The following is a 17,444-nucleotide window of genomic DNA, read 5'->3' as shown; positions in this document are numbered from 1 at the left end:
GTCTCACTCTGTCACCCAGGCTGAAGTGCAGTGGCACAATCTTGGCTCACTGTAACCTCTGCCTCCCAGGTTCAAGCGATTCTCCTGCCTCAGCCTCTTGAGTGGCTGGGATTACAGGTGCGTGCCACCATGCCCGGCTAGTGAAGCTTTTGTCCTTATGCTTAGTGAATGGCCGCTTCTGCCCATCCTGTCTTGGGCTAGGGATGATGGAGAGATGAAAATTGAATGGCATCCAGCCCTGGCGCTATTTTGGCCTCTTTCCCACTGGGTGCTATCATGGCAGCCCGGTAATCCGTATGGTGTCCTCTGATGCTCAGCAACCCCAGGAAGTGTTCAGGAAGACTGGAGACAGCATTTTGAAGTGTCAAGGGCTATGCTTACTGCATGAAGCTATGAGCCCCAGAGAGCTACAAAAATAGCTTGCAGTGATTGAGTTTCCTTTTTATTTTGTTGGTTTTATTTATGCCTTAATGTTTTCCCCTTTTAGACAGAGTGCATGCTTTTAAAAAATTCTAATTGTATGTTTGTTTAATGGTGTGTAATTATATATCAAGTAAATATATAATTATGGAGTACTTTAAATTAATATTATTTACTTGATTGAGTTAATGATTCTGGAGCTATTAGCCTATTGTGCTAAAAATAATTTAACCAACTTTTAGCTGAGACTCATTACAGCTTTGACATTTGGGGTGTGTGTGAGTGTGTGTGTGTGCGTGTGTGTGTGTGTGTGTAACAACCAGTTTTTTAAACCTTTAAAAATACTGCTGGAGAGATAAATTTGCTATACTTTCATTCTGTTGCAGTCTAAAAAAACCCCAATAAAATGGATTCACCTGTTCCGTCCTCAATATAGTGTATATATAGATAAATCTTATTATAAAAAGAGATTACCAAATAGGGTTCATTACTTTATTCTTTGACTTATTCATTCACTCAGCAAATACCTGTTGAGCGCCTTCCATATGAGCAGCACATGCACAGTGGACACTAGGGTTACAAAAGTAGTTATGGTCTCTCTTCTCATGGAGCTCAGTGTCCAGAAGGGGAGACAGATATAAGCAGTTTATTCAGGACAGGTTGACCACAAGCTAGCATTTACTGTTTTTATGTTCTGCTACTTAATTCTGACAACAATCCTATAATGTTCATTTATACTTTACACACTAGATAATTGAGGCCTGGAGAAGTTAGTAAATTGCCTATGGTTAATCAGGCAGTAAATAGTAAATCCAGAGTGAAAATCTGGCCTGTGGCCTTAACCATGTTGCTTTACTGAAAAAAGCTGTAATAGATGAAAATAAACAAGGGCATGAGTATAAAGATGACTAAGCATTTCTGTCTGTATTAGAGAAACTGTCAGAGACAAGAGAGCACTTGAACTTGATTTTTTCTTTTTTAAATATTTGAGTTACAATATGCATATATAATTTACAACTTCTACCATTTTTAAGTGTACTGTTTAAGTACATTTACAGTATTTTTTCCTTCTTCAAACCCCTTCCCATTCCCCTTCCTGGCCTCTGGTAACTACTACTCTCTATCTTCATGAAATCTACTTTTTAAACTACTCCTGTGAGTAAAAAAATGCAGTATTTCTCTTTCTGTGCTTAGCTTATTTCACTTATAATGGCCTCCAGTTCTATCTGTGCTGCTGCAAATGATAGGATTTCATTCTTTTTTATGTGAATAATATTTCATTGTATATGTATACCACATTTTATTTTTTCATTCATCCATTGATAGGCACTTAGGTTGATTCCATATTTTGGCTATTGTGAATATTGCTGCGGTAAACATGAGAGTGCAGATATATCTTTGATACATTGATTTCCTTTCTTTTGGATATATACCCTGTAGTGGAATTGCTGGGTCATACTGTTCTCAATAGTGATTGTACTAATTTACATTCCCACCAACAGTGTGTGAGAGTTCCCTTTTCTCTACATCTTCACCAGCATCTAGTATTACCTGTCTTTTTGATACAAACCATTTTAACTGAGGTGAGGTGACACCTCTTGTGATTTTGATTTGCATTTCTCTGATTAGTGATTTTGGACATTTTTTCATGTAACTGTAGGCCATCTTGATGTCTTCTTTTGAAGATCTTTTAATTCTGTTCAACTCTTGTGCCCAGTTTTTAATTTTTTTTTTTTTTTTTTTGCTATTGAGTTGTTTGAGCTCCTTATATATTCTGTGTAATTTCTTGTCAAATGAATAGTTTGCAAATATTTCCTGCCATCCAGTGGGTTGTCTCTTCACTTTGGTGATTGTTTTCTTTGCTGTGCAGAAGCTTTTTAGCTTGATATAGTTCCAATTGTCTCTTTTTTCTTAGGTTGCCTGTGCTTTTAAATTCTTCCGAAAGAAATTTTTGTCCAGATCAATGTCCTGGAACATTTCTCTAATATTTTCTTCTAGTCATTTTATATTTTCAGGTTTTTGATTCAAGTTTTTAATCCATTTTGATTTGATTTTTGTGTATCGTGAGACATATAGGTCTATTTTCATTTTCATGCATATAGTTACCCACTTTTCCCAGCACCATCTATGGAAAAGACTGCCTTCTCCCCATTGTAAATTCTTGGCATCTTTGTCAAAGATTGGTGGTAAATGTATAGATTTATATCTGGGTTCTCTGTTTTGTTCCATTAGTCCATGTGCCTGTTTTTATGCCAGTACCATGCTGTTTTGGTTACAGTAGCTTTATAATAAACTTTGAAGTCTGATAATGTGATGCCTCTAGCATTGTTCTTGCTCAGGGTGACTTTGGCTATTTGAGTCTTTTGTGGTTCCATATAAATTTTATGGGTTTTTTTTCTATTTCTGTGAAGAATGTCATTGGTATTTTGATAGAGATTGCATTGAATCTGTACATCACTCTGGGTAGTATTGCCATTTTAACAATATTTTGTCTTCTAATCCATGAACATGGAATACCTTTTCTTTTTTTGTGTCCTCTTCTATTTCTTTCATCAGAGTTTTGTAGTTCTTCTTGTGTAGATCTTTCACTTCCTTGGTTAGATTGATTCCCAGGTATTTTATATTTTTTTGTAGTTATAAATGGCATTGCTTTCTTGATTTCTTTTTCAGATTGTTGGCTGTTGGCACATATGAATGCTGTTGATTTATATATGTTGGTTTTGTATTCTTCAACTTTATGGAATTTGTTTGTCAGTTCTAACAGTTTTTTTTGGTGGAGTGTTTAAGTTTTTCTAGCCATAAGATCATGTTGGGTTTGAACAAGGCTAATTTGACTTCTTCCTTTCCAATTTAGATGTCCTTTATTTCTTTTTATTGCCTAATTTCTCTGGCTGGGACTTCCAGTATCATGCTGAATAATAGTGGTAAAAGTGGGCATCCTTGTTGTGTTCCAGTCTTTAGAGGAAGGGCCTTCAATTTTTCTCCATTTCAGTACAATGTTAGCCATGAATTTGTCATAGATGGCCATTATTATTTTGAGGTACGTTCCTTCTATATCTATTTTCATGAGGATTTTTTTTTTTTTTGAGACAGAGTTTCACTCTGTCACCCAGACTGGAGTGCAGTGGCACCATCTCAGCTCACTGTAGCCTCTGCCTCCTGGATTCAAGCAATTCTCCTGCCTCAGCCTCCCAAGTAGCTGGGATTACAGGTATCTGCCATCATGCCCAGTTAAGTTTTGTATTTTTAGTAGAGACAGGGTTTCACCATGTTGGCCAGCCTGGTCTCAAACTCCTGATGTCAAGTGATCTTGGCCTCCCAAAGTGCTGTGATTATCGACGTGAGCCACCGTGACTGGCCTCATGAGGATTTTTGTTACAATGGGATGTTGAATTTTATCATATTCTTTTTCAGCATCTATTGAAATAATCATATGTTTTTTGTTCTTGATTCTGTTAATGTGGTATATCACATTTATTGATTTGCATATATTGAGCCATCCTTGTACCTGTGAAGTGAATCTTTACTGATAATGGTGAATGATCTATTTAATGTGTTGTTGCATTTCGTTTGCAAGTATTTTGTTGAGGATTTTTATGCCTGTGTTCTTCAGTGACACTGGCCTGTATTTTGTTGTTGTTGTTGTTGTATCCTTCTCTAATTTTAGTATCAGGTAATGCTGACCTTGTAGAATGAGTTTGAAAGTATTTCCTCTTTTTCCATTTTTTTAAAAGAGTTTCAGTAGGATTGGTATTAGTTCTTTTTAAAATATTTGGTAGAATTCAGCAGTGAATCCATCAGGTCCTGGACTTTTCTTTGATAGGAGAATTTTTATTACAGCCTCAATCTCATTACTTGTTATTGGTTTGTTGAGGTTTTTTATTTATTCATGGTTCAATCTTGGTAGGTTGTGTGTGTCCAGGCATTTATCCATGTTTTCTAAGTTTTCTAATTTGTTGGTATATAATTGTTCATAATAGCTGTCTCTAATGAGTCTTTGTATTTCTGAGCTCTCAGTTGTTATGTCTCCTTTTTCATTCCTGATTTTATTTATTTGAGTATTCTCTCTTTTTTTTTTTTTTTTTAGTGTACCTAAAGGTTTGTTGATTTTATTGTTTCAAAAAAACAACTTTTTATTTTGTTGATCAGTATTTTTTTAGTTTTGATTTTCTTAATTTCTTCTCTGGTCTTTATTATTTCTTTACTTCTATTAATTTTGGCCTTGATTTGTTCTTGCTTTTCTAGTTACTTAAGACGTATTGTTTGGTTGTTAATTTGAAGTCTTTCTTCTTTTTTGATATAGGTGTTTATTGCTATAAACTTTCCTCTTAGTACTTCTTTTGCTAGATCCAATATGTTTTTGTATATTTTTATTTTAATTTTTAAGAAATTTTTAAATTTCTTCTTAATTTCTTTATTGACTCATTGGTTGTTCAGCAGCATGTTGTTTAACTTTCATGTGTTTGTGTATTTTTCAAGGTTCCCTTTGTTATTTAGTTGTAAAGTTTTATTCCATTGTGGTCAGAGAAGATACTTGGTATGATTTCTGTGTCTTTGAATTTGTACAGACTCATTTTGTGGACTAAAGTGTGGTCTATTCTAGAAAATGTTCCATGTGCAAATGAAAAGAATATAAATTCTGTAGCAGTTGGGCAAAATATTCAGTAAATGTCAATAAGGCCTATTATATCTTGAACCTGGGTTTTAAAAGATGAATTGGAGTTTACCAAGGGAAGAAAATACATTTCAGACATAAAGCAGCTTGTACAAATATATATTTTATGATTCCTCTGACAGCAAAATGTATCTTCTCAGTTATTCCAAATTTTTAGTCGGTAAGTCATTTCCATTCCTTGAGAACAAACATATCAATGGGGAATATATATGTGGGTAAAGGTGAGGCCAGAAACAGCTTTGAATCATGTTGGGTAAAAGGGGCAAGTCATTATAGAGTTCAAATTGACAGAGGCCAATACTAGATCACCCTGGACTGTTTTGGAGCTATGCCAAACATTTCAAATACTTTATTTAATAAACCATACTGTCCTTCCCAAAGGTATATGAAGGTGGGTAACCTGGCAGTTCTCTTGCCACTGCCCCATAGTCATCTTGTAGAAAAAAATTACAAATTACCCAAAAAGAACAGGCTTTCTTGGCAGTCCCAGAGAGAGAAACTCCAGGTGTTTGCTTTTAGATGTCAGCTCTACTAAGACCACAGATAATTTCCCAGTCATATTTTGATTATTTATTACCTGGTTGCCAGAAAAGGGCTAACCAAACAAATTCCACCTGCCTCCCTTTCCCACAGTCAAATAGAAGGCATTTGAGACATTTGGGATTACAGAGCATATCTGACACCATCTGTATGAAACTCTTCTTTCTCCAGAATTTCATGTCTCAGGAAATAGCACTTCCTGTAGCTTTCTATCCAGGCATTCAAGGCAGAAACCTGGAGTTCAGGCTTGACCCTTTCCTCTCCTTCCCCCGACACTCTCTTCAGTACACCCCTGCACATGCACACACTGCCACCATGTATCACCTGTCTTACATCCAGGTGTCCCACTACCTCTCTGTCTCCTGAGTCCCTCAGGTGTGTTTGTACCCCACTGCCTCTCAGTGAGCCTAAGCCACCGTCATCCCTTATTGACACTCCTCACCAACCTCCTGACTGGTCTTCCTACCTTTAGGCTCTTGTTATCCATTTCTCCATACTGGAGCTTGAAAGATCTTTGGAAATGTAGATCTGAGAGTCGTTCTGCTTCTCAAATGTTCTCCCAGCTCCTTAACAAGACTGTATGATCTCACCCTTCAGTCTACACTCTCACCATGGAGGATTTCATTTTTTTCAAACATGGCCAGCTTTGTCTGACCTCAGGGCTTTGCACTGGCAGTTATTTGATGAATTAATGATAATCACCAACATTCATCATCCCTCTGGGTGTGTCAGATACTGAGCTAAGCTCTTGAAGTACATGTTCATGTAGTGTCCACAGCCCTGTGACTTATGTAAGAGGTACTGCTACTCACCACATTTTATGAAGAAAGAAAGGCTTAAAGAGGTCATGAAGTTTGTCCAACTCTAAGCTTCTCCTTATTGTTTCTTAGATAAATTAGTAAATATGTAATCAACTGGGGCTCATGCCTTAATAGTATTTTGAGGCAAATGATCATGTCAACCTGTTTGCTGTTGTAACATGATGATTTATATTCAGAAGATCTGGGCTGCAGTGCTGATGCTGAGCAGCAGTGTGACTCTGGATAACCTCTGAGAGTCAGTTTTCTCATCTGCAAAATGGGGCTTATATTAATACCGGTCTTAGATGATTATTGCATAGATCAGAGCCAAGCAGTATTCCTAGAACTTAGTTGATGATCCATAATGTATGAAAAAAATGCATGTTAAATGCATGAAAATGCCAAGAGTTTCCCCTGTAAGTTGTGTCCTTTGATTAAAAGAGAGAAAAAAAAATAGATCCATGCATAAGCCTGCGTTTGGCTCACTCTATAGCACTTTTCATGCTATGATGAAAGCTGGGATAAATTAGAGGTGGTGAAGGACTTATAACCCTATAATTAAATATTTACGGGGGAAGTCAAAACATTTTATGCTTAATAGAAATGAAATTCTGTGTAACCTCACAGAACAGAAAAAAATCCAAATATGAAAAAAAAAATCCAAATATGTAGTTGAAATGGTCTAGTTTAATTTAAAATGTGTTTCAAAATGTGTTTTCATACCTTTACTGAAACCAAAATCTTTAATTTAAAAAATTTCTGTGTTAAACACCCTCTTCTTCATTTGGAGCTTCTGCATTTGGACCCTATTCCCACTTTTCCTGGCTATATTAAGAGAGGTTGTGGTATCACTTCCAGAAGTTGTTTTGTGTGATACCTGCTTATGGAAAGGAAGTTGCTGGGGGAATTAATTTCCTTTTGCTGTGTTCCCTTAGGTCTCAGAATGCAGTTGGCCCATTAGGCAGGCTCCCAGTCTGCACAACCTTTTCGCTGTGTGTCGGAATATGTATAACTGGCTACTGCAGAATCCCAAAAATGTCTGTGTTGTCCACTGCTTGGTGAGTAACCTTTTGTTGGTGGTGGTGATGGTTTGATTTGTTCAAATATGGATGGTCCTATGCCCAATGGTAGACAGGTAACATTTAAGTTCAACAGGATTTGTTGAGCCCATATTTAGGAATCAGTAATATGAGACTTGTAAAAGTAAGGAAGGAATTTATTGTTCTTGGCTTAAAGCTTGACTAGTGGAAAGGCAGATACACATCTGCCTACACAACTCACATAGTGTGGGGACTCTAGAATGTGCTAAGTATTATAAAGGAAACAGAAGCAGGAGTAGCGTGTGCACAGCTAATAATGCCATTGACTTTTGTGTGAATAAAGTTAACATTAACATATTGGTATATTAAGTTTTTCTTCCTGTTTGTGTTTGAATAAAAATAAAAGAAAAAAGATACCTATGCCCTTGTAAGAAGTCACATAGATTTACTGTATTTTAGAGCATTCCCAGTGTGACTAATGATTTTTCTGACCATCAATTTCCTAGAGTTCCTTTCCCTAACACTTCTTCTCAGAACTCTTGCCTATCCTTTAAAACTCAACTTTCAGTAAAATCTTTTGGACTCTTGAGTATTTTCACAATACAGACATTCCCATTATATCTAAATGTCCTCTGTGGCTTTAATACTCTGCATCATAATAAGCTCTTCTCCTGCATGCTTTTCTACTACACTATTGTCATCTTGCAGGAAAGGACCATGCCTTTTTTTAAACTTTTGTGCCCCAGGCATAAAAGGCTTCAATAAGTGATTGAATATACAAATGGAATCTGAGCATTAATGCTGGAAATTTCATTGCTTCCATAAACTTTAGTCTATAAGTTTTTGCTATAGTATTACTTGATGATTCCCTACCCCTGTCCTTTTTTGAGAACCAGTTGGCTAAAACAGGAAAGAAAGCCAAAGAACATTTTTTTTTTTTTTACTTCACATCCCCAAACTCTTGGCAGTAAAGGAAAGACACTTGGTGTTTGTAAGAATTTAATGTTAAAGACCAAAGGATTTTCCTTTCCAAGGCACAGCAGATGGTGCAACAGAACAGATTACTTTTATGGACTAAGCAGCCTTAAGCACCTTGGTGATTTTCTCTTCACTCAAAAATTTTCTAAAAGCTCAGGGAGCCTACGTCTAGCAACTTGATGGAGGAAAGATGGCTCAGTGGAGACCAGAGACTCCCAGTTCCAGTGATTCTTCATAAATAATAAAAATCCAACAAAGAAGAAAAAAGAAGAGGCAGACAAAAGATTGTGGTTTTATAGGGTGCTCAATAAGCTCACTCAAAAAGGACATGCATGTGTTAGAAGTCAACACCATATCTTTGGGAAATGGAATTGAAGCTGGAGGAGGGAGCTCTTACTTCTTTTCTTAATATACTACTGGTTATTTATTAAAAATTATAAGCATATAGGTGGTTCATGCCTATAATTCCAGCACTTTGGGAGACCAAGGCAGGTGGATCACTTGAGGTCAGGGGTTCAAGACCAGCCTGGATAACATGGTGAAACTTCATGTCTACCAAAAATATAAATAATTAGCTAGGTGTGGTGGTATGTGCCTGTAATCCGAGCTAATCGGGAGGCTGATGCAGGAGAATTGCTTGAACCTGAGAGGTGGAGGTTGAAGTGAGCTGAGATCATGCCACTGCAATCCAGTCTGGGCAACAGAGTGGGAATCCATGCCAAATAATAATAATCATATACTAATCTTTTAGTAAAAAAAAAAAAACTTTTTAAAAGACCTGCATCACAGGGACAAAGAAAGGCTACATATCCAACAGCCATGGATCTGTGAAAAGAGTGTCAGGAAGGCTAAATTCTGAATATAGTTCAGAATAAGAAAAATATCTTTTTAAAAAAACTATGTTTGGAGTAAGGACAACAAATTCTTGAGGCATGTGGTATAATCTTAACTCCTTTACTCTGTTTTCTTTATCAGAGGGAACAAATGTCAAGCTAGGCAGGACATAACAAGGATATTTAAGACAAAGCTGATAGGTAGCAAGATAGTACGAGAGCCTCACAATCCTTCAGATTAGTATACTCTGTAGACTTAAATTATGTGACACAATGCTGAAAGCACTTGGGGAAGCAATTATGGATTTCATTTTTATTATGTGGAAACAGGAAGGAGAGGTGCCAGGCAAATGAAGAAAGGAGATTTTTTTCCCCCTAAAATATGAAAAGAGTTTGATTCTGGAAAGTTATAGGTTTGTGAGCCTGATGGTAATTCAAGGCAAAATTCAGAGAAAGTTTTGCACAGATGATTTTAAATTCTTAGCAAAAAGGAGTCACCATTGGTTTATTGGTTCATTATGAACATATATCAAACCAAGTGAACATTTCAAATAACTAATAGACTAATTGAGATAGTTTATTGGAGTCCTGCAATATATTTCTTAGTTTTTTATAGTCAAGATGGAGAAATTTGGCTAGGTTGTTATACATTTAGTTGAATTGAGGTTGAATATCTGCTTCCAAAGGTAGGTGATTAATGGATCAACTTTCTCCTGGGAGAAGGTTTTATTTAGTTATTCATTTTAATCAACAACTTCAGTGAAGATGTGGAAATTAAGCTTATCAGTTTTCTTAGAATTATAAGGGTCACATAATCAATTAGATTTTAAAAGTTCCCGCCGGGCGCGGTGGCTCAAGCCTGTAATCCCAGCACTTTGGGAGGCCGAGGCGGGTGGATCACGAGGTCAAGAGATCGAGACCATCCTGGTCAACATGGTGAAACCCTGTCTCTACTAAAAATACAAAAAATTAGCTGAGCATAGTGGCGCGTGCCTGTAATCCCAGCTACTCAGGAGGCTGAGGCAGGAGAATTGCCTGAACCCAGGAGGCGGAGGTTGCGGTGAGCCGAGATCGCGCCATTGCACTCCAGCCTGGGTAACATGAGTGAAACTCCGTCTCAAAAAAAAAAAAAAAAAAAGTTCCCATAGGTTAGTCACTTAACAAAAACTAACAATGTGAAATTAAACACAAGATAAATCAATGTAAAGTCCTGAATTCTGGTTTTAAAAGATTAAATGTATTTGCCCATTACCTTAACAGATCATCTGGAAAAAAATCTAGGGGTTTTACTGGATAGAGAGAATAATAAAAGCTTATGTTGTTACTTAGCCTGCGTTTATAGCAGTTTGGGCTGGGGTTATGTTAATAAAAGCAAAGTGTCCAGAATAAAGAAGATGATACTTCTTCTCTAGTTTGGTCAGACTATATCTCATATCTTTCATTTCACATCTGGGCAGCACATTTAAAATTGTCATTTTAAAACTTAAATTTGTTTAGAAGAAATGTGTTAAATGATGATGTCTGTTAAAATGGAATATCAAATGAGGAAGAATAGAAGGGATTGTGTTTGTTTTAAATGGGAAATAGAAGCATTGATGGAAAGGGAAGGTATTTCAGATATGCGAAGGACTGCCATAGGGAGAAAGGAGTAGGTTTATTTTTTGTTCTCACAAAAGGATTAAGGTCATTGAGTGGAAGCCATGGAGGAATGGAATTCAACTCAACATATTCAATATAAGGAAGAACTCTGTAAACTAGAATGGGCTACTGCAAGTAGCAGTAATCTCCCTGTCACTTAAAGTGTTCTGGAAGAGGCTAGGTCACCATCTGTCAGGGATGTTACTGAATTTTGTCTTAAACATCTTGAGCTGCTATAACAAATATACCATAGACTAGGTGGCTTAAACAACAGAAATATAGTTCTGGAGGCTGGAAAGTCCAAGATCAGGATGACTGCAGTTCATTTTCTTTCTTTTTTTCTTTTTTAAGAGATGGGGTTTCGTCATGTTGCCTAGGCTGGTCTCAACCTCCTGAACTCAGGCAATCTGCCCACCTTGGCCTCCCAAAGTGCTGGGATTATAGACATGAGCCACTGTGCCCAGACGAGGTGCCTGTACTTCTAATGTCTGGTGAGGGCCTGCTTCTGGGGTGGCAGATGGCTGTCTTCTTGTATTTTCACACGGCCAAGAGCAGAGGCAGATGACAGCCAGCTCTTTTGTTTCTTCCTATAAGGGCACGAATCCCATTCATGACAACTCCACTCTCCCTACTTAACTACCTCCCCAATTCCCCACCTCCTAATTCCATCACATTGGGGCTAGGATTTCAACATATGAATTCTGAGGGCATACAAAGATTCAGTCCATAACTGATTGATTTCTACATTGAATGAAGTTGAATCTGGTGAAGCTTCTTTATTTTGTTTGAATATAGGAACATACTTTGCATGCAATACATATGTTCCATATCCAACAAGCAGCATTTACCTAACCTGTGAGCTCTTTACTTCCAGTCCTAATCAAGAGACTTCAGGTATTAATTCTGATGCTAACAAGTCCAAAGTTACTTTAAAGATTATATTATTTTTTGGCCGGGCACGGTGGCTCACGCCTGTAATCCCAGCACTTTGGGAGGCCGAGGTGGGTGGATCACGAGGTCAAGAGATCGAGACCATCCTGGTCAACACGGTGAAACCCCGTCTCTACTAAAAAAAAAAAAAACTACAAAAAATCAGCTGGGCATGGTTGCGCGTGCCTGTAATCCCAGCTACTCAGGAGACTGAGGCAGGAGAATTGCCTGAACCCAGGAGGCGGAGGTTGCGGTGAGCCGAGATCGCACCATTGCACTCCAGCCTGGGTAACAAGAGCGAAAATCCCTTTCTAAAAAAAAAAAAAAAAAAAAACCAGATTATATTATTTTTCAGTAAAGATATACAAATCAAATTTATTTTGCTTCTCAGATTAGAGTCAATTTTATCCTAAGGATAAGTCTTTCCTTGCTGCTTTTTGATTTAAAAAGCTGAGATAGATTTTGGTTTTCAAGTGAATAATTTTTAAATGAAAACCACCCTCAGTTAAGAGAATCTCTCCTCTCTCTCTTAATTGCAAATACTGCCATTCTCAAGGGAGAATAGCTGATTTGATCATGTTCATGAGTTTATGCATTTTCTTTGACAGGATGGACGGGCGGCATCATCAATTCTGGTTGGTGCTATGTTCATTTTCTGTAATCTTTACTCTACTCCTGGCCCAGCCATTCGATTGCTATATGCAAAGCGACCAGGAATTGGACTTTCACCATCCCACAGAAGGTAAAGTAAGCTAGATGCAAGGTAGACACAGATGTGATCTAATTGGTATCATGCACTATTTGAAATCTGGCTTATAAATCCTTTCGCAAGTTTATTTTACTTTATGTCTGTGTTAGTCCATTTCCATATTGTTATGAAGAAATACCTGAGACTGGGTAATTTATAAAGAAAAAGAGGTTTAATGGATTCACAGTTCCATGTGGCTGGGGATGCCTCACAATCATGGCCAAAGGTGAAGGAGGAGCGAAGGCATGTCTTACATGGTGGCAGGCAAGAGAGTGTGTGCAGGGGAACCACCCTTTATAAAACCATCAGATTTCATGAGACTTATTCTGTATCATGAGAACAGCATGGGTAAAACCCACCCCCCATGATTCAATTACCTCCTACCATGTCCCTGCCACAACATGTGGGAATTATGGGAGCTACAATTTAAGATGAGATTTGGGTGGGGACACAGCAAAACCACATCAATCTGGCATTGTCCTGAATTACAGAAAAACAGAATTAGATTAGGATATTAGATTGTCATTCAGCTTGTAAGCCCCCATATGAAAATATATGATTCTAAAATTAGAAGCAAACTTTAAAGAATACTTATGTCCAACTTCCCTCATTTTACAGGTAAGGAAACTGGGACTCAAGACAGGTTGTGATTTGCCTTAGGTCTAATACCCAATGGACATAGCCAGACAACGTTCCTGATCCAGAGCTGTAATACCAGTCCCTTTTTGTTTTATTATACAGGTCTTTATTGAAAAACAGCAGTAGCTGGTTATACTTATCACTAGTGATTCTCCTGTGGGGAACATGCTTAATAAAGGGAAATGCAAAAATACATAGGGAATAAAGAGTTTTATAATTCATTTTTTCTTATGACTCTGACATAGAAATAAAATAGATTACAAAAGATAATCTGAAAAATGATTAAAAAAGAAAAACCTTTTTGGATACCATTCATTTTTCTTTCTTTTAATCACCATTTCTTCATTTAAAAAAAAAAACTGCATCTCCTTAATTTTTTGGATTAAAAGTGCTTCTGATGATAAAATTCTAAAATTTATCCAAAGCCAAATTTTAGCTGATAAATTGGATCTGCTAGATAAAATAGGAACATATGTTCAAATATTGAAATACTATAAAACTCCCATAAGCTTTTTGATTTAATAAATGCCTCATTATCAGCTCATTGGGAAAGTACAACAATCTCAGTAGATAAAATCTTTCCTAAATTACTGGTTGCATTATCTTTTGCCAGTTACTGTTTAAGAAATTAATAGAATAAGTTTTTATTGTAATAATAATTTGCAAGAAGAAACTTCATAGCGAAGATTGCTTGCGTCTTCTGGTTTGATGGGCCCCAACAAAGTGCCAATCTCCTGTTTCAGATACCTGGGCTATATGTGTGACCTACTAGCAGATAAGCCCTACCGCCCTCACTTCAAGCCTCTCACAATTAAGTCAATCACTGTCAGTCCAATACCCTTTTTCAACAAACAGAGGAATGGATGTCGCCCTTACTGTGATGTACTCATTGGAGAAACCAAAATATATTCAACTTGCACAGATTTTGAACGAATGAAGTAAGTCATGTTACTTTACTTCTTCCTGTGTACTTCTCAATTCTTGTGTAAATGAGCAGGAATTAGTTGAATCATATTCTTCCTGCAATACTATATCATTGTGAAATAGCTGATATATAAAAAATGTTCAACGTCAGTGGTAAGCATAGAAAAGTACAAGTAAATCAAGGGATGCCATGGCCCTTTTTCAAATAAAACGGTGATGGTGATATAGGCTGAGGGACTAGTATGAGCTATATAGAGGATTAAGACAGTGGAGGGGAACACAGGACACCTGGTCATTGAAGAAGGAGATGCCCTTGATGGGATTAGGTAAGGGTAATGATGAATGAGGTTTCTAAGTGAGCAACTAGGTAGATGGTGATTCAATTAAAGAAGTTATAGAATCCATAATAAAGAGCAGGTGCCACTGGGTGGTCATAGGGGATGTGGAGAGAAGGAAGTGGGTGGTAACATAAAATGAAATTAGTTTGGAATAGATTGAATTTGAGGATTGGCATCCAAGACTTTTGCAGAGCATGACATTTCTGTTTGTATCCTGATTGCCAATGGATTATTTGTTCCCTTTATATCTGCTTTTACAGATATTAATTTAAAGTGAAGAAAAGGCAGATACACTGGGACTAGATGCATTTGAGGAAAATGAGATCTGCAAAGCAGGCATGGGCAGTTGCAGTCCAGATGGGATGGAGAGAGGGGGCCTGGCATCAGACCAGCATCATTCCACTGCACAACTAGTTGGCACTGGCTGCACTCCTGTTTTTACTCAAGATAGGAAATAGTTTCTGGGTCCAGGCCTGGGCAAACAGGCCCCTGGGCCAGAGCCACAGAAGACTATACCTGTGTCTGTGTGATTATACCAGATTGGACTCTCTTTCAATGTATATTTTTGTCTATGTTTAAAGAGAATATCGTGTCCAAGATGGGAAAATCTTCATTCCCTTGAACATCACTGTGCAAGGAGACGTGGTCGTTTCCATGTATCACTTGAGGTCAACCATTGGGAGCCGGCTGCAGGCTAAGGTATGGTTTTAGGAAGAATCATGGCATAAACTCATCTGAGTCTTCAATAGGAGTATTTCTGAATCTTTTCTCCACATCACTTTGGGCTTGAGTGACTTGTGGTTTTAGAATGAGAAAGAACCTTTAAAGATTGCTTAGCTCATCTCCTTCATCTTACAGGGGAAGAATGGAGACTCAGAGAGGCTCTGACTTCCCAAAGTCCTTGGCATGATGTCTGTGCCAGAGGGTGGCAGCCCCGGAACTCTTAGCAAAGCATGCTCTTTAGAAGCCTGTGCTTTTCTTATAGTGCCCCATTTGGATCAGTGTAAGGGAAGAGATTTCTACTGAGGATGTAGAATTAAGGGATTGTATTTTTTCAATTTTTAAAAATTGAGATGAACCCACATAACATAAATATCACCTTTTATTTTTTTTATTTTATTATTTGAGATGGAGGCTTGCTCTGTCACCCAGAAGTCACTCTTTTAAAGTATACAATGCAGTTGTTTTTAGTATATTCAAAAGGTTGTGCAAAGATCACCACTATCTAATTCCAGAACATTTTCATCACCCACAAAAGATACCCTGTACCTACTAGCAGGCACTGCCTATTCCCTCCCCTCGATCTCCTGGCAACCACTGATCTACTTTCTGTCTCTATGGGTTTGTCTATTTGGGACATTTTATATAATGGAATCATACAATATGTGGCCTTCTGTGGCTTACTTCTCTCACTTAGCATAATGTTTTTGAAGCTCATCATGTTACAGCATGTGTCAGTACTTAATTATTTTATATGGCCAAATATTATTCCATTGTAATGTCACAATTTATTAAACTCTTCATTACTTAGTGAACATTTGGGATATTGCTGTTTTTTGGCTATTAGAAATAATGTTTCAAGTAACTGTGTTTTGATTCATTACATATTGACTGAGTGCTTTGTGCCAGCCATTGCCGAGGTTTTTAGGATTGACAAGGGTAAGACTATATCTCTGCCTTTAAAGGGAATCACTTTTTCAAGGGAAATCCATACAAGTGCAAATATACATGATACCATATTAGAGGGACTATGAGGTGTTATAATGGGAGCAGTTTGTTTTAGCCAGCAGTGGCCTAGAAAGGCTACAGAGACAATACAAACTTTTAAGACAGGCCCTGAAGGATGAGTTCATTGGGTTGGAACTGGGCATCCTGGGTAGAAGGAATGGAGTAAGTCAAAATATTCCTGTGTGCAAGAACATAGTACTTAGCAGATGAGAAAATGGTTTGCCAAGGCAGAGTTCAAAGAAAGGAGAGGCTGGAAATGAAGCCAAGTCTATTCTAAGTGGGGAGGTCATTTAATATCTGTAGTAAACACAAATTCAGATATTGAAACAGTCAAAGGTACATGGCTCCCCAAAAATCGAATCTTTTGATCAGATTCCCTTTACACTGATTGATTGGAATGTGCTTTGCTCATGTATTTTTAGGTGACCAACACACAGATATTCCAGCTTCAGTTTCACACTGGATTCATACCACTGGACACAACAGTTTTAAAGTTCACCAAGTAAGTACTGCTTGGACCAAAGGTCTGTTTGTTTGTTTTTTGAGATGGAGTTTCGCTCTTGTTGCCTAGTCTGGAGTGCAATGGCACGATCTTGGCTCACCACAATGTCTACCTCCCAGGTTCAAGTGATTCTCCAGACTCAGCCTCCCAAGTAGCTGGGATTACAGGCATGCCCAGCTAATTTTATATATTTAGTAGAGATGGGGTTTCTCCATGTTGGTCAGGCTGGTCTTGAACTCCTGAACTCAGGTAATCCACCTGTCTCGACCTTCCAAAATGCTGAGATTACAGGTGTGAGCCACCGTGCCCGGCCCCAAAATTCTGTTTGAATCAGAGTAGCTATGAAGTGCAGAGGCTCAGTAGCACTAGGCTGTAGCATCCCCTGGAATCCTGTGCTGCTAGACCACTGAGTGTTGCTCTGTAGCACAAAGAGGCTGCGGGCATTCTAAAGCTTTCAGTTGGGTATGATTTCTCTTCAGAAGTACAAAGGGATCAAAGACTTCAAATAGAAAGGTCTAAAATTCTATGTGAGGGAATAAAGGTAAACAAAGTGGGACAAAGTATCATTATTTTTGATCCTTTGCATCCATGTATCCCCTTGTGTTTTCCAGTGGGGATGGCAGTTTAATCAGTGGTATGGCATCAGCAATGACACATCAGAATAGATGCCCTGCCATAGCACTAGAGCAGGCTTCTGGAGGACCTCTCTGC

The 17,444-nt window shown here is 37.8% G+C and overlaps 1 protein-coding gene across 8 annotated transcripts in view; it reads left to right on the top strand.

Annotated features, from left to right (window-relative positions):
* The window catches only part of DNAJC6 (DnaJ heat shock protein family (Hsp40) member C6), a 178,840-nt gene that overhangs the window by 132,881 nt on the left and 28,515 nt on the right, over positions 1-17,444 (top strand). For all 8 annotated transcript variants that reach the window (XM_032296728.1, XM_032296725.1, XM_032296730.1 and 5 more), the window contains 5 exons: positions 7,371-7,493; positions 12,463-12,596; positions 13,985-14,179; positions 15,085-15,202; positions 16,654-16,733. In XM_032296728.1, coding sequence (XP_032152619.1) covers positions 7,371-7,493; positions 12,463-12,596; positions 13,985-14,179; positions 15,085-15,202; positions 16,654-16,733 — 650 coding nt within the window. The remainder of the gene's footprint in view (positions 1-7,370; positions 7,494-12,462; positions 12,597-13,984; positions 14,180-15,084; positions 15,203-16,653; positions 16,734-17,444) is intronic.

This window comes from Sapajus apella, unplaced genomic scaffold (assembly GCF_009761245.1).
Source record: "Sapajus apella isolate SASKATOON/1434 unplaced genomic scaffold, GSC_monkey_1.0 scaffold36, whole genome shotgun sequence".
Classification (NCBI taxonomy): domain Eukaryota; kingdom Metazoa; phylum Chordata; class Mammalia; order Primates; family Cebidae; genus Sapajus; species Sapajus apella.
Note: the sequence above shows the minus strand (reverse complement) of the source record. Positions and strands in the feature narration are given on the sequence as shown.